This window comes from Ictidomys tridecemlineatus, chromosome 7 (genome assembly GCF_052094955.1).
Source record: "Ictidomys tridecemlineatus isolate mIctTri1 chromosome 7, mIctTri1.hap1, whole genome shotgun sequence".
Lineage (NCBI taxonomy): Eukaryota > Metazoa > Chordata > Mammalia > Rodentia > Sciuridae > Ictidomys > Ictidomys tridecemlineatus.
Window position 1 is genome coordinate 142447852 of NC_135483.1, and position 22894 is coordinate 142470745.

Genomic DNA, 22894 nt, shown 5'->3' on the forward strand with positions numbered 1-22894 from the left:
CTTAACTAAATCATCCTGTTTGACTCATCTTGATTAGCCCAGCTTAAAAACATTTTACAGAAACAGAAAAAGATTACTGATAACTCTGACATTACAACATTCTAAGCCAAAGTAAGGGGTACTCTACCACTGAGCTACATCCCCAGTCCTTTTATTTTTAATTTTGAGATAGGGTCGTGCTAAGTTTTGGACGATGGTCTCAAACTTGTGACCTTCCTATCTCAGCCTTTAGGGTCACTGGGATTATGGCTTGCACTACTGTGTCTGGCTTTCCACCCCTGCCACCCCACCCCCACCATGTGTGTGTGTGGGGGGGGGGTGCTGGGAATACAGGGCCTCACATATGCCAGGCAAATGCTCTACCACTGAGCTACATCCCTAGCCCCTCTCATTGTATTAATGCACAATTCTTAATAATTTTAAATCGTTTTTGTATATCTAAAATTGGGATTAAGCAATCCTCTTGTCTTACCCTCCAGAGTAGGTAGGACTACAAGGGAAAATGCCACCACACACCCTGCAACGCATTCACCTATTAAAACCCTAAGGGTCTAAAGAAAAACAAGTCACCCATCACTCTCTGCAACTCAATTCTATAGCCAGGCTATCCCATACTGAAACCACGAGCCACATGCTATTAAGTAGTATTAAGTTATTAATAAGTACTTGAAATGTAGCCAGTCTAAACCAAGATGTGCTCAAAGTATAAAACACACACCAGATTTCAAAGACATAATACCAAAAAAGTAAATTATTTCAATTTTTCATATTGATCACACTTTGAAAATACTGCGATCAGGTTAATTTAATATATTATTAAGATTGATTTCAACTGTTTCTTCTTACTTTTTAAATAAAACTATCAGAAATTTTAACATATGTAGCTCACATTTATACCTTATATTTCCATTGGTCAGTGCTGATTAAAAATAAATACATAAAAGCTAATAGTATAGGTCCACAGCAGTGGTCCTCAAGTGTGAACAGTTTTGCTCCCCAGGGAACATTTGGCAATGTCTGGAGACATTTTTGGTTTTTGATGGGAGGTGCTATTGGCATGTAATGGAAAGACATCAGGGATGGTGCCAAATGTCCTGCAGTATACATGAGCCTCTCCCACTTCCAAGAATGAGCTTCCCTAAAATGCCAATATTGCTGAGATTGAGAATAATCACACTTATTTTGAGCACCCAAACTAGCAGAAATTTCTTTTCAAAATATTTTTAAATCACCAGTTATTTGAAGAAATGTATAAAAACTTAATATTACTAAATATCCCTATGTGTAAATGATGTCAACCATAGTCCTCTCACTTGCGTATATAAGAATTCTCACTGGGAGAGAAACCCTAGTGTTATTTTCCAGTGATTGTAGAAACACACTTATCAGTCCTTTGTCAAGAAAACAGACCCTAAGCTCAGTAATTTCTAGTCTTTATTTTTAAGGTTATGTTCCTCTAAATAACCCTTAGGCCTCATCTCAAAAAGTTTGTAAAATAATATTTTTACTAATGAGGATAAGAAAACAGGATTTCTTGATCCCAGATTCATTCTTGATACGCCTAATTTCTTTTTCGATAACTTACTTGACCAAAGGCAAATTTACAATTGTGTTACATACTGGATAACATGGGTATTTTATAGTACCTATTACTGGTATTTTATTTCAAATGCAATATGACCAAATCATGAAGACACAATCACATGGATCCGTTGGTATGTTTGTGGCCTGTTCTCCAGACAAGAATGATACAGACTTCTAGGGGCTTCCCCAGTACACTCTTATCTTCTATAGCAAAAGAATCCAAATTTCAGATTAGTAAAACATGATATTTTAAAAAATCTCTTACACATTTTCTTGCAGTTAGTACTGTCCACATTCTTATTCCTGGCCATTGAAAAACAAGCGGAGACCATGTGGGTTTCTTAAAAAATGGTCCTTCTTACCTAGATTCTTCATTCCACATTTGGTTCTTTTCTTCCTACTTCTCACCTTGCAAGGAGATCCAGACCTAGTATTAAAAGATCTATTGTGACGATGAGGACGAAAGCCAGTCTAAGGAAGACACTGCAGCAAAGTCACAATGTGGTCTCTTTAAGTGTCTGTACTAGCCCTAGATTTATTTGTACTTCCAAACTTCCCACTGATTATTGGTTTAAAAAAAAAAGAAAGAAAGAAAGAAAGAAAAGACACAACCCATAATTTCTCTCCTTGTCTTGACTACTGTGATGCTCAGGAGTAAGATTTATTCCTGATTTCAATATTTCATTTGGCACAGTCTAATATTTAGGCTCCTGACTATTAATCTACCTTTTTAATTTTTACTTTTTCTTGGCTCTCATCATTTTCTTGGTTGTTTTAATGTCTGTCTTTTGGAGAGCTAAAATTTCTTTTAGAAATCAGCAAGGCAAAATAATACAAGAAATTGAAATTTCACACAAAAATAAGTCCATAGACAGAAATTTTAACTATAAAAAGCAACTGGTGAATACAAAGTACAGGCAGTATCTCCTCTTCCCAAAATCACCTCCACCATCATACACATAGACATACATACTATCTTAGCTGAAAAAAAATAAGCTGCATTTAAAATTTTGTCCTCTAAAATTATAAGTAATTATACACTTTATATATAGTTAACAGTTCAATATAACAGAACCTCCCATATGTGTCTCTAAATTGGGAACAAAACTATCCCCTACCTCAGAAAGCAGAACTCTTATTACTAGTCCATAAAGTCATATTTCTAAGTACTACTGAGAATCTTTAACAAGCATTATCAATAAATAGCTGTCACTAGATAGAGTAATCCTGCCAAAGATCCAGTCCTTCAGAGAATACACAAATGTCTTAGCTTCTTCTTGAAATATAATTTTAAAACTTCTAAGGTCAAGCTCTACAAAGCAAAGAAATCAGTGAATTCAATAAGCTCATCATGTTCAAAGCTTTAAAAATCTAACAATAGGAAGTTATATTGCTTCTAAAAATTGATAAAAACAGTGATAATTTAAAAAGAACTCAAATTATAACTATTTACAAATGATATGATTCTATACCTAGAAGAACCAAAACATTCCACCAGAAATCTCCTAGAACTAATAAATTAATTCAGCAAAGTAGCTGGATATAAAATTGACACCCTTGGGACTGGGGTTGTGGCTCAGTGGTAGAGCACTTGCCTAACATATGTGAGGCACTGGGTTCAATCCTCAGCACCACATAAACATAAATAAATAAAATAAAGCAGTAGAGCGCTTGCCTAGAAAGGGCAGGACCCAGGTTCGATCCTCAGCACCACATAAAAATAAAGGCATTGTGTTGTGTCCATCTACACCTAAAAAAAAATATATATATATATATATTTTAGATTTTTTTAAAAAAAGATATTGTGCCATCTACAACTAAAAGTATTTTTAAAAAATAAATAAACACCGATAAATCAAAGGCATTTCTGTACATCAGTGACAAATCCTATACATCAGTGACAAATTCTCTGAAAGAGAAACTAGGAAAAACCACTCCATTTACAATAGCATCAAAAAATAAAATAAAATAAAATACTTAGGAATAAACTTAATGAAAGAGGTGAAAGACCTCTACAATGAAAACTACAACACGCTAAAGAAAGAAATTAAAGAAGACCTTAAAAGATGGAAAGATATACTTTGTTCTTGGAGAGGCAGAATTAATATTGTCAAAATGACCATACCACCAAAAGCATGATACAGATTCAATGCAATTCCAATCAAAATCCCAATGACATTCCTCATAGAAACAGAAAAAGCAATCATGAAAAATAAGAGACCCAGAATAGCCAAAGCAGTCCTTAGCAAGAAGAGTGAAGCTGGTGGCATTACTATTCCAGACCTTAAACTATATTACAGAGCAATATTAACAAAAACAGCATGGTACTGGCACCAAAATAGACCTGTAGACCAATGCTACAGGATAGAGGACACAGAGACTAACCCACATAATTACAGTTATCTTTAATATTAGACAAAGGCACCAAAAACATACATTGGAGAAAAGATAGCCTCTTCAACAAATGGTGCTGGGAAAACTGGAAAACCACATATAACAAAATGAAATTAAACCTCTATTTCTCACTCTGCACAAAACTCAAAGTGGATCAAAGACCTAGGAATTAGACCTGAGATCTCGTACTTATTGGAAGAAAAGATAGGCCCAATCTCCATCATGTCGCATTTGGCCCCAATTTCCTTAATAAGACTCCTGCAGTGCAAGAATTAAAACCAAGAATCCATAAATGAAATGGATCCAAACTAAAAAGCTTCTTCTCAGCAAAACAATCAATCAGTGAGGTGAACAGAGAGCCTAGAGAATGGGAGCAAATCTTTACCACAAGCACATCAGATAGAGTACTAATCTCTAGGATATATAAAGCACTCAAAAACCTTAACACCAAAACACAAATAACCCAATCAATAATGGGCCAAGGAACTGAACAGACACTTCTCAGAAGAAGATATACAATCAACCAACAAACCTATGAAAAAATGTTCGAGAATTAGAGAAATGCAAATCAAAACTACTCTAAGATTTCATCTCACTCCAGTCAGATGGCAGCCATCAAGAATACAAACAACTGTAAGTGTTGGCGAGGATGTGGGGGGAAAAGACACAATCATACATTGCTGGTGGGACTGCAAATGGGTGCAGTCAATCTGGGAAGCAGTATGGAGATTCCTTGGAAAACTTGGAATGGAACCACCATTTGACCCAGTTATCCCTCTTCTCGGACTATACCCAAAGGACTTAAAAACAGCATGCTACAGGGACACAGCCATATAGCACAAGTCACCATAGCTAAATTATGGAACCAACCTCTAGATGCCCTTCAGTAGATGAATTGATAGGAAAACTTTCGTGTATATATATACATGATGGAACATTACTCAGCATTAAAAGAGAATAAAACCATGGCATTTGCAGGTAAATGGATGAAGTTGGAGAATATAATGCTAAGTGAAGCAAGCCAACCCCCAAAACCAAAGGCCGAATGTTTTCTTTGATATGAGGATGCTGACTCATAATAGCTATGGGTGTGGGGAGCATGGGAGGAATGGAGGAACATTAGATGGAGAAAAGGGGAGGGAGAGAAAGGGAGGGGGAAAGGGGATAGGAATGATAGTGGAATGAGTTAGACATCATTACCCTAAGTACATGTATAAAGACATGAGTAGTGTGAAAATATTGTGTGCAATCAGTGACTTGAAAAATTGTGCTCTATATGTGTAATATGAAATGAATTGCATCCTGCCATCATGTATAACAAATCAGAATCATTTAATTAAAAAATTGATGAAAACAAGTCCTACTGGCTCACTAAACCCTAGAGGAAAAAATATATCATTTTTAAAATAAGACATCTATTTTTTTAAAACTTAATGTATGTATGAATTTAAAAACAATCTGCTTCCCATAACATGGTAGCTGTTTCCTTATTTTGGATTTTTTTTTTTTTGGTGGTGCTGGGGATTGAACGCAGAGCCTTGTGAATGCAAGGCAAGCACTCTACCAACTGAGCTATATCCCCAGCCCTGTTGCCTATTTTGTATTAAATCTTTGATAAACACTTATCTGAGAATTCAATTTGTTAAAGATAAAAGAAAAGTTAATCATTAAGTCATATGCCTTTTTCATAAAGTCTTTCAAACTTACTTTTTCCCTCTAGTATTACTGTTTTTTGAAATCCAGCTCTTATTATATCCTCCATGAAATACTTTAAAAACCTGCCATTTTTTTCTGCCCCCAAATTTCTTCCCACTCAAATCTACTGTATATGACAATATGGAGTTGCTTCTAGCAACTTCAACTTTCTGAATATCAACCTCAAAAAAGGATAAAAATCCAAGTTTCTGACTTAACAAAAATTCCAAATTATCACTACCAATATACAAAATAGTCTCGGATATTATGTTGAAACTAAGAAGGAAGCACAAAAGAATACAGAACAAACAATTACGTTTATGTGAAGTTTAAGAACAAACAAAACTAACTGAACATGATAGAAGTCAGAATAGTGATTACCCTGGAAAGGGTGGCAGAAATGTTCTGTATCTTGATCTACCTGGTGCACAAACATGTGTATAAATGCATCCTGATGTATACTTTAGGTCTGTGCATTTTTTCCCCATTCTAATATATTATATATCTCAATAAAAATAAAGGAAAATACACTAGAAGAAACCAGTAATAGTTTTTTAAAAGAAATTCAGTTAATATTATTTGACCTTGACCTTAGGGAGAATAAGAACTCCCAAGTACAAAAGGAGTAGAAGAAATCAACGGAAAAAAACTGCTCAATATTTTCAACAAAGATAATAGTTAGAATCAATATATGCCCATGTGTCTGTATTGCACAAAGAAAGTCTAGAAAAAGGATCAGCAAACTAAGAAATTGTGGCCTATTTTTGAATGATCCTATAGCAAAGAAGGATTTTTACATTTTTAAAACATTGTAAACACCTATGTATACACAAAAACACACACACAAAACATTTCATGGAGCAAAATATTTACTATATGGCCCATTAAAGAAAATGTTTCCTAATGCTATTCCAGAAGAAAACAAAGGAAATTGATGGTGTTTCATCACTTATGAAAGTAAAACAGAGGAATAAGCATCCAACCAGGAACAATATTTCTCAATCTGTACCCCAATACTACATCAGATACATTTTTCTGAACCTAGTTTTATCTATTCCAATATGTGATGTACCTAAAATTATTCAAAAAACAATAAATAATTAATAAAAAATTAATATCCACACACAGATGGAGAGTGAGGTTGGGATGAATCTGATAGCATTCTAAATGTATATTTTATATCCTTTCACCTTGTAGTACACAAAAGGTCTATATATAAATATTCATTAGCTGTATCATCTGTAATTGAGAAAATTGAGGTTCAGAGACACAGTATTACTTTCTTCATAGTTACATAGCTAGCAATTGAGAACTGATTTTTTTTATTCTCAGGTTTGATTATAAACCCATACACATTCCACTTTAAGGACCAGGTTGAAAATATAAAAAATAATTGTATTGTACTAATATGATTAGATTTTTCCCCATTATTCTTTTTAATAACATTTAAATAGTTTTTTTTTTTTTGGGGGGGTGGTGGTGCTGGAGATTGAACCCAAGCCTTCACTGGGCTATACCCCAGTTCCTGAACAGTTACTAACTTTTAAGAGATTACTTTAAAAAATATATCCTGACCAGGGATGGTGGCACACACCTGTAATCTCAGTAGCTCAGGAAGCTGACGCAGGAGGATTATGAGTTCAAAGCCAGTCTCAGCAACTTAGTAAGGCCTTAAGCAACTTAGAAAACCCTGTCTCAAAATAAAAAATAGAAAAGGTTGGGCATGTTGCTCAGTGGTTAAGTACTTCTGGTTTCAATCCCTGGTACCAAAAAAAGAAAGAAGGAAGGAAGGGGGAAGGAGGGAGGGAGTGAGGGGAAAGGAAAGGAAAGGAAAAGAAAGTGTGTGTGTGTGTGTGTGTACACACACACACACGTATGTATGCATATATATCCCGAACGTCACAATACACTTGAATTTCTGCTTCAAAGTGAATAAAGGTTTAGACAATTTTTTTTAAAATTTTACTTGGCTTATGTAAAAAATAACCTGAAGGAAAAATGTGGATAATTAACCTCAAAAAAATTTTAAAGTGAACCTGGTATTTAGCGTTTTAAAACAATTTCATGACAATAAAATCTTCCATAATAATAATGCATCGTAAGTATAATGTGCATTTATTTTGTTTTCAAAAGCAATTTAACCCATTAAATAATCTTTGGAATATTAATTTTCAGTGTTTTTATAAACACAGGAAAAATATTTCTTTACAATACTGGGAATCAAACCCAGGACCTTGTACATCTATGCAAAGGCTCTATATTAACCAACATCCCCATCCCTAATATGAGTTCTTAAAGATCCAGTATCTTCTTAGGTAAATAGAGACAAAACAAATCGAAAAGAATACATTCTAAATGCAAGAAATCCATCAAAGTCCTATACTGACTTTCTTTTTTTTAAATATATTTTCAATAACTTTATTTTTATTTATTTATATGTGGTGCTGAGGATCGAACCTAGGGCTTCACACATGGGAGGCGAGCACTCTACCTCTGGGCCATGACCCCAGCGCCTTTACTGACTTTCTACTTGAGAGAATTATCAAATTTCAAGTGTTTCATTCAGAAATAAAAATAACTGAAAAAAAATTCTACCCAGATAGTACTTATAGGATCATGCAAATATTGTAAAGTAACCAAATATTCCCAATTTAGTTCCATGGAGCTCTAACATAGGCATCAAGAGTCAAAGTAGAGAGTAGAATGGTGATTACAGAGGCTGGGAGTTGGAGGAATGGAGAGATGATCGTCAATCTCATTGAAATTGAAGAAATATGGGTGTGTGTATGTGGGGGGTATGTGTTATGTTTTAGTTCCATTGCACAGCATGGTAAATACAGTTAATAATATTAAGCATTTCAAAATTGCTACAAGAGTAAGTTTCAAATGTCCTTCCAACAAAAATTGTTAAGTATTTGAGGTGATGGAATGTGTGATTTAGTTTGATTTCATTACTCTACATTACATTCACAAATCATATCACTTTGTATCATATAAATTTAAACAGTTATAAACTATCAAGTTATAGTAAGAGAAATAAATAAATGTAAGCAAGCTACTTTAACCCTTAAAAAATTAGCTACTTTTCTTCCTGCATTGTCAGTTTTACCTTAAACATTATTTCTTCCAGAGGCTAGACAACAGAGTTGCAGTTAATGCTATGCTGTAACAGAAAGAATGTGGCAGAAAAGACTGAAGTCATATCAAGTTGGTTTAGTCATAGGAACTACCAACTTTTAGCTATGCAACTTCGACAAATGATTTTCCCTCTCAAAGCTTTGGTTCTGTCACATAAAAATAAGGATAATAGTAAGGCCTATATACCTCACTATGTTTCTACCATCAAGACATAACAATCTGAAAAACTATTAAGTAAGCAGAATGGTATAAAGTCATTATTATTATCAGTTGCACCTAGTTATTTAGTCAAATCGGCTTTTGGGTAAGTCTAGGGTATTTATATCTTAACATAAGATGCTGCCTCTCCAACTGGGGACTTCATACTGCTAGAAGAAAAAAAGAAAGTAAGTATGAAATTCCAAAAACTTTTGCTTAAAGCTAAGTATAGGAAATTACACCATTTACCAAAAGCCTTGATGTTCCTCATTACTTGTGGTGAAGGTCATAGGTAGAAAGTTTGACAAGCACAAAAATCTTACCCTTTTTATTACATTTTATATTTTGCAGGCATTTTACATGTTTTAGATATAGGGAACTCTATTAGTTCAAGACTTACTCTGATTTAAGACAGAATTTTAAAAAGGTAAACTTTGGAGGGTGAAAAAAAAAAAAATCAACAGAGGCTGAACACAACTAATCCAAAAAATTTAAAATCCAAAATCCTGCAAAATCTTAAACTTTTGAGCACTGATATAACACCACAAGTAAAAAACTCGCATCTGACTTCATGTGACAGGTCACAGACACACTAAAAATACTGTATAAAATTACCACCAAGGTTGGGGATGTGGCTCAGCAGTAGAGCACTCACCTAGCACGTGTGAGACCCTGGGTTCAATCCTCAGCACCACATAAAAATAAATAAATAAAATAAAGGTATTGTGTCCAACTACAACTAAAAAATAAGTATTTTTTAAAAAGAATTACTATCAGGATATGCATACAGAGTATATATGACACATCAATGAATTCTATGCTTAAGTTTGGGTCCCATCAACAAATATTTCATTAGGTATATGTAAACATTCCAAAATCTGAAAAAATACAAAATCCAAAGTACTTCTTGTCTCAAGCAATTCAAACAAAGGATATCCAACCTGTATTTAAAGAAAAAAAAAGTGAAAAAAAAAATTCGATGTTTAAAGACAAAGGGCTGGGGGTCTAATAAAATTTTGTTCAGTAGGAAAGCATTTGCCTACATGCACCAAACCCTTGGCTCAATCTCCAGCACACTGGAAAAAAAACAGTTACCTCCTCCTAGGATCCAGAAACATGTCTGATGAATGGGCCCAGAGATATTAATATTCTAATAACACCATTAGATTTCATCCATAAATATTTTTTTCAAAACTAAACAAAAAATGCACTTTTATTATTTCGTCTATGTACCATTCTCAAAAAGAAAAAAAAAATACAGTAACAGAAGAGAAAAGCAGTTACCAGGTTTAAGGGTAGGAACAGCATGGGAGTGGAATGGCATAAGGGAATTTTGGGGGATGATGAAAGTAATTGTTATGATAGTTTCACCAATCTGTATATATGTTTTTTTTTTTTTTAAGAGAGAGTGAGAGAGGGGGACAGAGAGAGAGAGAGAGAGAGAGAATTTTAACATTTATTTATTTTTTCTTAGTTCTTGGCGGACACAACATCTTTGTTGGTATGTGGTGCTGCTGAGGATCGAACCCGGGCCGCACGCATGCTAGGCGAGCGCGCTACCGCTTGAGCCACATCCCCAGCCCCCTGTATATATGTTAAAAGTCATAAAACTGTGCACCAAAAATGTACAACTAATGGATAATTTATAAAAATAATGTGCACATTCCTGAACTTAAAAAATGATATTTGTTTGTTTGTGGTGCTGGGGATCAAATTCACATTCTCATGCATGCTAAACAACATGCTTTACTATTGAACTACACCCCAAGCCATCCATCATATGATCAATATTTATTTGTTTGTTTGTTTGTTTTAGGGGGGGTTACCAGAGATTGAAACCACAACCCCACCCTTATTTTGTATTTTATTTAGAGACAGGGACTCATTGAGTTGCTTAGCGACTCATCGTTGCTAGCTTTGTACTCTCCACCCTCCTGTCTCAGTCTCAAAGCGTTGGGATTACAGGTGTGTGCCACTGCACCCAGTGGACAAAATCTCTTTTTTCTCCTTTTCTTTTGTTTACTTTTAAAAAAATTTTATTTATTTATTCTAATTTGTTATATATAACAGCAGAATGCATTTCAATTCATAGTACACATAGAGAGCACAATTTTTCATGTCTCTGGTTGTACTCAAAGTAGAGTCACACCATTCTTGTCCTCATACATGTACTTGGGGTAATGGGGTAATGATGTCCATCTCGTTTCACTGTCTTTCCAACCCCCTGCCCCCCTTCCTTCTTTTTTCAGACTGCCTTCTTCCACTCAGCATAATTACCTTAAAATTCACATTACTATGTGTAGAAAAACTTAAATATTGCAGCTTCATGCTATACGTAATTAGTTCACATTTGCTACAAATCAATGAATGTTTCATTTTTTAAACCTCTCCAACTTGACTCTATTTTCAGTTCTATTCCATACAAAAATTCAATTCCTTTAATATTCAAGTCGTTGGTTCTCTTGTTGCCATCTTTTCTCACAATTGCCTCACCAATCCAATTTCTATATATCTCAAGTACAAAAATTTTAAATAATGTCCCAAATAGAACCCACCATCTCTTCTCAATACTTGCTTCTCCTTCTATACTTAACATCTCTAAAAGGGGATCATGATTCTTTAAAGTAATACAGTCCAAAAACCCTGGAGTCATGTTTGACTCCACCTTGTCTTTAAATCCTCACATTAGTCACCAGAACCAGTGGAAAAACATAAAAGGCCTATGTTCAGGTTTTAGGTTCACTTCTCAACATAACTGAATTTCTCTTCCTTCTACCAAACTCATTCTTTGCCAGAAGGTCTCTCCATACATTTAACCAATAGGTAGCCATTTGAATCAGTGCTTCTCAAATTATCTGTGGTGAGTTTTTGTAAAATACTATAAAATGACTTTTTGTAGGCAAATGAAAATTTTAAAGACATACAAAAAAAATTAGCACAACTTTTTAATTATTTGATTCAAACTTTTAAAAAATTAATCAAAATGCCACAAATCTTTCTAAATGCTCATTCCCAATTACTATAATTACCTAGTTATGAACCAGTAACAAACAAAAACACTGAACCAGACCATAGCTGGAACCTACCTCTAACTTTTGCTTTCCTTGTTTGCATTAATTTGGGCATTATAATAGATTATTATAAAATGCAGTCTTGACCTGAGCCTTAACCTAAACCCATCTATTTTGCCCAAGAATTGCTATGTCCTTGGTTCAATTTTGCAGTCAAAAGAACTCAAGTCAACCCAAGGTTCTATGTGTTTTCTCTTTTTATATTATATCCCACTCTCCATAATGACTAGCTGATATACAGTTTCTCCTTAATCTTTTGATTACTCATAAGGGTGCCTTTCTCTCCTCTGAAATAATTAGAATCCCATTCTCTATCAGTTCTGCCTTCTCAACACATGGAAAAATTTAAAAGTGCAGAAAAGTTCCACAGCTTAAGAAAATTTCAGGGCTACAGGTGTAACCCAGTGATAGAGCACTTGCTGAGCATGCATAAGATCCTGAACTCAATACTCAAAGAAAAAAGAAAATTTCAAAATGTCTTTACACTCTACAGAGTTAGTTCCTCAAAGACACTTTTCAACAACTTTAATCCAGAACAGGGAATAAAATTCAACTAAAATATCATATCAGAATAGCATATACTCACTATGGAATTAAGTCTTCACAAGTGCAGATGATACTAAGTGACATTAAAATAACATATTAATCCGTGACTCGTCTTGCACAGCAAAGCAATCTTCTACTAATCAGTCATTTCTAATTTTTTTAAAGCAATAAAGGAAATAAAACACCAAGCTTAAATGAAATCAATGAATGAATAAACAACCATACTTACGTGTTAGATGAAAGATCCCATCACAGGCACTAATATGAGATAAAAAGGCATTTCCCAGGCCCTGCCCATTGTGAGCTCCTTTCACAAGGCCAGCAATATCTACTACATTTAGAAAGGCAGGAATTTTGCTGAAATACAAAAGATGGTTTCATTATAAAAGAGTTCTAAGAGCCTGGTTATCAACCAAATTAATTACCAATACATTTCATAAATTCTTTCCTTGATAGAACAAGGTTTAGAAGGTACTCAATAATGATGATAAATGAATACCCTTCCCACAAAAAAAAAAAAAAAAAAGAAATAACCTTTTAATACATGAGCCTTTCTTACCTAGGAAAATGAGGAATAAAATGAAAGCAGAATAGATTTTCTTATTGTATCATTTGAGATTAATTATTGGTAATTTTACTGAAAGTTCTGTTGGCACATGCACACACACAAACACACACACAAAAGCAGTGGAGAATGCTTCAAGAGTATACATAAACAAGGCAAGTTAATCATCAAAAAATGAGCCAACTTACTTGGTGTCAGGTACTAAACTAAAAACTTTACATGTATAATTCCATTTTGAAGTTCAAAACACCTCTATAAGATAGGTGCTATGCTACTATTAAACTACTTTGCAGATAAGGAAATTGTGTCTTAATGGGAGTTAGGAAATTTATTGTATCATTCAACTAGTAGTGACAAACAGGCTGAGTTTGAATTTAATCACCACATAGGCTATATAGTCAAAAAATAAATGTAATGATGAGAACCAGTTATCAGAATTGTAATGAACTAGTTAATAACAGCAAGAGAATTAGATGTATATACAAAACAACTTTTGCTTTTCCAATTAAAGGCACAGTTAACACAAGGTAGAAACCAACTAGAAAAATCAGTTTGCCATTTAAAAATGGAGATTCAAGCATATGAGCAAATAAAAGTTACTTCAATGTCCTGTGACAAAGATATATGATATAATGTCAATTTCATTCCCTGATAAACTACAACATAAAATTTCCACAAAAGACAAAACTATTATCTACATGAAAAAGAAATCATTTCAAAATAATTGTCCTATAAAAATTATTACAAATAGTAATCACTTGATAATTGTTACCAGCAAATCCACTGAAAATGTAAAAATGTGGTTATCTTTTGAAGTTGGATAGTGTGTTTCCCTCTCCAACATCTACTGCCCCTTCTCTTGGTAACTACAATGTAGTCCAGAGCTTTGAAGAAGCTTGCTATATCCCTAATTCTAGAAGCATAAAGTGCAGACCTATTATAAACCATTTAATCTCATTCCTAGACAAAATCAATTATTCTAGGACCTTTGTCTTGCCCTATTTGCCTTACAAGATTTGTGGACAGGTTTGTCATGAGGAGTTAAAAGAGGTTCTTCAATAGAAGTTCATCAGTCTCCTGAGAATTTCTAGAAGCAATTCTTTCTTTCACTCTTAACACAAGTGAGAGAGTATACAGTCCCAAGAGTTGAGAGATATCTTCTGAATACAGAGAAGGCAACCTTATGATCAAGCTGATGAAGAGAGTAGAGAGGGGAAAGAATTGAAGCCCTTGATGATACCACTGAGCTTTATGTCATACTACCTGTTAATAATTCAATAAATAATATGTTAGGAGCAACCAAACTCATCCTAAATGATAATATTTCTAAGTATGGTTGTTTATTCATTCATTTATTCAATAGGATAAATATGAAGTACAGTAGCATGCATATGGCTGGAAAAGCATTGGATTTTAAGTAAAAAGTTCTAAATTCTATTCCTAGTTGACATTAACTATTAAGCTTGCCTTGAGGCAAATTATTTGATCTTTCTGGGTTTCAGTTTTTTTTTATGAGGAAGCTAGACAAGAAGATTTCTAGCTCTGAGATTCTATTTCCTAATAAAAAATGTTTCTTAAGACAATGCAGTGGCACACACCTGTAATTCCAGCACTCCAGAATCTGAAACAGAAGATTGCAAGTTCAAGGCCAGCCTCTGTAACTGAGCAAGAGCCTTTATAAAAACAAAATGGGCTAGGGACATATTTCAGTGCTAAAGTGTCCCTGGGTTCAATCCCCAGTGAAAGAAGTCGGGGGACGTGGAGGGGGCGGGGGGAAGGAAGGAAGGAAAGTTTGTTTCTTTATTCTGACTCTTGACTTAGATACAGGATAAAAGTTTAACTTCTAACACAATATCTCAAATTCAAGGATTTCTAACATGTTATACCAATGATCTCATGAACGAGAAAAATAATATTTTAGATTTTATGAAATTCTAAGACTAAAATAATATTTAAAATCTTTTAATTACTTTACTGTAATTAGCAGAATACTAAAACATTTATAAATTTTTCTTCAATAGAAAAAGTCTAAATGATACTTCTAAGTAGAATTTTTTATTTAAAACAAAAAACAAACACACAAAAGATGAGGGTCTGCTAATAACAGAGAAGTTTGGGATAGGAAGAAGAAATACTATGAATTATTGGTTCTCTTTTTCTTTTTGCCTAAGCAAAAAGAGGCCAAAATTATCTTTTTATTCCCCTGAGGACATTTGATCAATGTTTCTTAGTAAAGGAAAATTTTAAGAAATTAATACCACTGCTGCCTAAAATTTCAACAAATTTAAAGTTCAAGAACTTTATTGTTGTTGTATTCTCCTCAAGTTACTGAAAACTTTTAGCAATGTTATATGACCAGTCTAGTGGGCTAGGGACACAAGGAGGGAGTCAAGAGGGAAATGAAGGCAGCATGATGTCAACTGAAGCTTGTCCAGGGAAGGTACAAGAATAGCCCGCCAGTAGCCAACACCCAAGGTAAGATGGGTGCCCAATCAGAAAGCAGCCTTGTAGGATCAAGAGAATGATCACATGTGAAAGGATTAGACAAAGGTATAAATATATTGAGGAAAACAAGAGCTAGGATTCTCATTGTTAAAGATGATAGGGACAAATATGAATAAGAAGAAAGGTAGAAAGAACCCTATAGTGTAGGACTGGATTAGAGGTGAGCTGTGGTCTTTAATACAAATACAGAAATATGTGGGATGGGTATACTGTATATATAAATACATGTAAGTGAATACACATTTATTTACTAGCTCTGTCCACTGTGAAGAAATAGGAAGAGTAGTGGCAACAAGCACAACTACATCCAGACTCTTTGTTTCCAAATAAGATTCTCTGCTAAAGGAATCAGGGCTCTTTGCAGAAATAGTTAACTCCAAGACTAAGGCAGACAAAATATGAGTGTGGAATATCTTTTCTGTTGTGGTTGTTTGTTTGTTTGTTTGTTTGTTAGTTTTATAGAACTGCAAATTGATCCCAAGGCCTTGCATATGATGGGTAAGTGCTCTACCATTAAGATTCAACCAATGAAGATGGAAAGTATTTGGGGAATGGCAGGAAATGTGCCTGTACTGAATGCGTAAAGATTCTATTTCTTGTCATTATTGCCTAAATAATATTAATTATTTACATAGCATTTACATTATATTAGGCATTGTAAGTAATCTAGAGATATCTAAAATATTTGGGAGGGTGTGAATGTACAAATATATGCCAATGAATTCTGCTATTGTGTATAATTATAGTGCACCAATAACATTTTAAAATTTTTTTTCCCTTTACACAGTGCTGGGAATCAAACCCAGGGCCTCATCTCACACTGCTGGCAACTACTCTACTGTTGAGATATATCCTCAACACCACAATTTTTTTTTTTTTTTTAAAGAAGTCTGGGGCTAGGGATGTGGCTCAAGTGGTATCGTACTTGCCTAGCATGCATGAGGCACTGGATTCAATTCTCAGTACCTCATAAAAAAAATTTAAAAACAAAGATATTGTGTCCACCTAAAACTAAAAAATAAATTAAAAAAAAAAAGAAGTCATGACAGTGTAAGAGTAGTGGACAGAAGGGATTTCTAAAATTTTTATTTTGAAACTTAAGTTAAAAAATATTTAAAGAAACCTTAATCCATTTTTTTAAAAAAGTATATAAGAGAATATGAATAAGTTATATACAAAAAATACACCATTTCAGTAAAAAATTTTGGTATCTGCAGGGGTCCTGGAACAATCCCTCCTCCCATCCCATCCCCATGTTGAGAGACCACTGTACATAGAAGTCACCTAAAAATTCTACTACTCAGAGATATCCAACAATGAGTTTGTGATCTTTATTACATACGTTTTCCCGTGCACATAAACATACACTATAATTTTAAGTGACATGAAATCATATAACACAAACTGATTACTTCCACTACTTCATACTGCCAAGGAAATAATAACTGCGATGTTAACAACTGGGTGTTCCTTCTTGCCTCTAGATTACTTTTATGATCACCCAAAACAATGTTACATTAAAAATTTTAAAAGAAAAATCCTTCTGCTTGACTTTGAATATATTACATCTATTTGTTTATTCAGTATGTACAGGGTCATGAAATAAATAATGACATAAAGTATTTCTTACCTTGCTGGTTTGTGATACTGGCAAAGAAAGTCAAACCTTTCATCTGGCACAGGTACTCTGCTCTCATTAGGATCGATAGTGCAGAATGGGAAGTTTTCTGCTGAAGCCTGACTATTGGTTAATACATTAAAGAAGGTAGATTTCCTAAAATGAAAAAAAATTTAAAAAAAGCAATTTCAAAGGTTAACACCAAGAAAAATTTATCTCGTGCTAATTTCAGAGCTCAGGTAAGATATTGGTTAATACATTAAAGAAGGTAGATTTCCCAAAATGAAAAAAAAAAAACAAGCAATTTCAAAGATTAACACCAAGAAAAATTTATCTTGTGCTAATTTCAGAGCTCAGGTAAGATCTATGAGGGCTATAAAACCAACATGGGGCAGGGACTGGAGGAGGAGGAAAAAAATACAATCATACTAAAAGAAATGAATGAAATTTACAATGATGCAGCTCATGATTTACAATTAAATTATATTACTATCTCAGTCTATCTGAAACTTGAAAAGAATGTTCCCAAAGAATCTTTGTTATAAAAGATAAAAGAGTCTCATGTCATACCACAAAATCTATTTTTTTCATAATGTACCATACCAGCATCATTTCTTCTATATCTAACATAACCTTTTCTGGCATGAAATGTTGAAAGGTATGTATTTAGTTAGGGCATCACTTCCCAAGCCTTCTGAATTGAAAGGGAATCTAATTGTCTCATAGGAACTACAAGGCCTGAGCTCATATTCCCTACTAATTGTTAGGACATTAGGATTGCTGGTAAATCTGGAATTGTGAATTGTAAAAGTCAAAATGTAAATGTTTTTCAAGGTATGGCTTATATCAACATATAAAATATATCAAAAACAATTCCACAAACATGAAATCAAATGGCCACTAGTTTTCTCATTATCTGACTCTTATCAAGTAATATATATGCTCAGAGGATGAGAACTTATATTAATACTAGCCACAGTTTTTAAAGTATATAGTCATACATAATAACTGGGTTAATTATGACAAAATCATACATGCATGGAATTTGATTTGCTCCATTTCAGTTCCCAGTGCCCACACGCTTTCCTTCCTCTCCTCTCTGTTCTTCTCCCTCTACTCTACTGATCTTCCTTCCTTTATTTACTTTTGATTGGTGCTTTATACATATACATAAAGGTAGAATTCACTGTGACTATGTTGAATTCATTCCACATTCCCTCTCCTTTCTGGTCACTCTTCCCTGCCTTTCTATATCACCACCTTTTACTCCACTGATCTTCCCTATATCTTTATGATATCTGATCTCCCTCCCCCTCTTTCCCTTAATTTGTTCTAGCTTCCACATATTAAAAAAAAAAAAAAATTGACCCTTGATTTTCCGAGTCTGGCTTGTTTCACTTAGCATTATGTTCTCCAGTTCCATCCATTAGTCAAATAATTGGACTGCAAATGCTACAATTTCACTCTTCCTTATGACTGAGTAAAACTCTGCTGTATATATCTACATACCACATTTTCTTAACCCATTTATCTATTGACAGGTATCTGAGTTGGTTCAATAATTTGGCTATTATGAATTGTGCTGTTATACATACTGACGTGCCTGTATTGCTATACTATGCTGATTTTAATTCTTTTCAATGACTAACCAGGAGTGGAATAGCTGGGTCATATGGTGGTTCCATTCCTAGTTTTTGTTTGTTTGTTTTTGAGAAATCTCAATACTACCTTCCAGACTGGCTATCCTAATATGCAATTTCACCAAAAATTGATGAGTGTACCTTTTTCCCCATATCCTTGCCAGCTTTTTTTTTTTTTATTCTTGACAATTGCAACGCTGACTGGAGTGAGAAAAAATACTAGTATAGTTTTCATTTGCATTTCCCTGGTTGCTAAAGATGTTGAACATTTTTTCATTTTGTTTTGCCATTTGTAACACCAGCCAAATTTTTGAAAATATGAATAATGACAGTGCCAAAATTATAGAGTTAAATCCAAAACAAAATGAGATTTTTAAGGTTATGCTGCTTTACTTTACACAACTTTTCAATTCCATCAATAACAGAGACAGTAGAGAATTCACACAGTGACTTCTCCTTGCTCTAGATATAGGTCACACTATGAATGAGAATCACCGTTATGTAATCTTTTTGTTTTGTTTTGTTTAAACTATAGGAATTGAGGAAGGAATTTAGGATTATTTGGCAACTGTGAGACCAGTACTTGTTAACTATGGTTAGACGTGATTATGTAAAAATGTGTGCATGTGGACTAAATTTGATAAGTATACTCAAAAAGTGTAATTGTTATGTTAGCATGGTGGGATTATAGATGACTATTTTCTTTTCAAAAAAAAAATTTAAGGCAAAATATTCAGATAAGATCTAATTAGCCTATATTCATCTGGAGAAATTTATACTTACTACAGTTAGCTCATTTGAACTTTTAAATCAAACCATGCCCTTTTTTATTTAATTCTGAGAGCCCTATAAAAGAGTTCTGAACAAAAGGCAACAATCAAGGATTATCTAAGCAAGAAGTATGTTTTAACTACAAAATATTTAACTATACCTGCCATATATCACCTTCAGACTAAACCTTTCAGAGTCAAGTAGAAATGTTACGTGGATAAAATAGCCACATAAATCATTGCTGTTTATTTAGAATACCACCAATCAAACCAGTACCTTTTAAATGCCTGTCAGTAAGGATAAATGCAGACATTATCAGGCTTCTTTGCAGATGTACCTGTGTAGGACTCTATATTTTAAATATGTTCAAGTGATACAGATAAGAAATCAGATTTTGAAGACCTTGGGCTAGATTCAGACTCAGCTAACAACCAATAGAATAACACCAATTACTGTAGAATTCATAGTAGCAATCTTAAGAGCCTAGTAACAATACCCAAACTCCAGGAATTATGATTAAGAGGAAATCACTGATTTCTACAAGACTGGCTTTGAATTTCAATCCTAATAAGACAGATGTCACAATACTTAACTTAATCTACTCTATATATTTATAAAGGTTTAGTCCATCTATTTCCAAAAATACTGTAAAGCTTAATACAATTTAAAATATTAACACAGAGAAGATATACTTTTTTTAAAAAAAAGAAGTCAAATTTAGACTATGATCTTTGTTATTTTGTTTTTTGGGTTTTTTTTTCTTTCAGTACTGGGGATCATACCTAGAACTTCACATGTGCTAGGAAAATGCTTTATCACTGAATTACATCCCCAACCCTCACAAATTTTGAGACAAGGTCTAAGTAGTCCAAGCAGGCCTTGAACTTGAGATTCTCTTGCCTCAGCCTCCAAAGTAGTTGTTATTACATGCATATGCCACCACACATACATCTTAAAATATCATGGTTATTAAAAATGATCAGGACTTAGAGAAAAGGATAGTTTCAGGTATGGCAAAAAAACATACATATACAAGACAAGTCTCAAACAACTTTTTCCAAAAGAAATAAGAAAGCTACTGAAGGACATAAAGTCCTATTAAAAGCATTCTACATCTATAGTCTCAGCTATTCAGGAGGCTAGGACAGGTGGATCACTTGAGCCCAGGGGTTCAAAACCAGCTTATATAACAGAAAAATCCTTGCTCAAAAAAAAAAAAAAAAATCTAGAGCCAATTTGAATAGGCCCACCAACCAAAGACAGACCATTATCAGCATCAATAAGAGTAACTAGGGGCTAGGGATATAGCTCAGTGGTAGAACACTTGCCTAGCATGTGTGAAGTCCTGGGTTCAATCCCAGTACTGCAACCAAAAAAAAAAAAAAAAAAAGAGTAACAACTACAATGGACTGTAACAAATCAAATAATTTTATTTAAATCTATAAGCTGTCAATCTTCAACAAACCAAAAATAAAAAACTATTACTGTCTCTCCTTTAAGGATGTTAAATGATCACTTTTGAAGACCTGTTGAAATATATATTGTGCCTTTTCTATATGAAGTGAACTTTCAAAGTAACCAAAGAATTGATGAAGATTTTTTACAGGCATATTCCAGCCAATAAATCATGGGGGGGAAATTAGAATTCTACCATTTTGCAACCTCTAAAAAAAGGAATAAATCTGGATAATGATCACTAATAACATTTAACATTGCAAAATGAGGAGAAAAAATAGTAGTAACTCCTAATAGAAATTAATGTCATCTTTCACCTTAATCTGATGAAGCCTGTAGATGTTACTACCATTTTAGAGGACAAAAGAACATATTAAAGGATACAACCAACAAAATCTAAAATATAGAAAAATCTATTAGATGATCAACCAAATTTCTTCAACAAACCAACTGTGATTAGAGAAGGGGGCTAAAGCTTTTGCTTCTAGATGAAATACAAAAGCTAACAATTAACCAGAAATTCCCTCCTAGAACTAAAAAAGTCACATAAAATGCAGAATTCAGAAATTATCTGTTTGAAGAAGCTAAGATTCTGAATATGGGAGGAAGGGATAATAAAAAACTTGAAGTGATTTGACCTCTATAGCCACTTTTACCCTAAGGACATTTGCTACTGTGGACAAAAGCAAGAGACAAAAATCTAGGCTTTATACCAAAGGAAAGCTGATGCTGCAGAAGAAAAACCAGCAAAATGTAAGGATTAAAATTAAGTGCTGCTGCATTTCCGTATAGACTAGTTATAAAACTGTATATCGCGCTATTACCATAGTCAAATGCAATCCTAAACAGACTAAAGGGATTTTTTAAAAATTTATGGCTATTTGTAAATATAATATTTTTGATCTACTTAGATAAAAATATGTTTTATAATAAAGAAAAAAGTTTATCCTTTAAAACATACACAGTAAAATACAGCAAAATAAAGTTCCATTACCTTTTCTCTGGGGGGGGAGTACCAGGGATAGAACTCAGTAGCACTCAAACACTGAGCCATTTCCCCAGGCTTTTTTTTTTGGAGACAGAGTCTCACTAAGTTGCTTAGCATATTATTATTTGCTGAGGCTGGCTGTGAACGCATGATCCTCCTGCCTAAGTCTCCTAAACAGCTGAGATTACAGGCATGCGCTACCATGCCTGGCAAGTCCCATTACTTCCTAGGCGGAAAAAATCCTGACATGGGGCTGGGGATGTGGCTCAAGCGGTAGCGCGCTCGCCTGGCATGCGTGCGGCCCGGGTTTGATCCTCAGCACCACATACAAAGATGTTGTGTCTGCCGAAAACTAAAAAATAAATATTAAAATTCTCTCTCTCTCTCTCTCCCTCTCTCACACCTCTCTCTTTAAAAAAAAAAAAAAATCCTGACATACATTTAAACTAAACTTGGAAAACAAATCTCCATTTTCAAAAGTTGTCTCATTTGAGATGTTTTAAAATTCATAATGCCCATGTAATCTGTACCTTCCAATAGATTTGTAAGTATACAAAAGTTAAAAAAAGGAAGAAAGAAGGAAAAAGGAAAAACTTGCAAGAATTATTATTATAGACTTCAGTAACAACTTCAGACATTTTGATCTATTCAAATCTATTAAAGAAAACTTTTTTTTTTTTTCGGGGGGAGTACTGGGGATACTTTACTACTGAGTTATATTCCCAG

The 22894-nt window shown here is 33.9% G+C and overlaps 1 protein-coding gene and 1 non-coding gene across 4 annotated transcripts in view; one reads left to right on the plus strand and one right to left on the minus strand.

Annotated features, from left to right (window-relative positions):
• The window catches only part of Ola1 (Obg like ATPase 1), a 147211-nt gene that overhangs the window by 108379 nt on the left and 15938 nt on the right, over positions 1-22894 (minus strand). The window contains exons 3-4 of one of the 3 annotated variants that reach the window (XM_005324607.4): positions 17327-17470; positions 12856-12983 (exon numbers count right to left, since the gene is read on the minus strand). The exons of 1 other annotated variant lie outside the window; for it this stretch is intronic. In XM_005324607.4, the coding sequence (XP_005324664.1) occupies positions 12856-12983; positions 17327-17470 (272 nt within the window). Of the gene's footprint in view, positions 1-1946; positions 1966-12855; positions 12984-17326; positions 17471-22894 lie in introns of those variants that run through there. One more of the 3 variants, XM_040294488.2, reaches the window with a different exon arrangement.
• On the plus strand, positions 16735-16794 carry LOC120883832 (small nucleolar RNA SNORD75). The gene has a single exon (XR_005726022.1). It is a non-coding gene; the product is annotated as a small nucleolar RNA SNORD75 (small nucleolar RNA).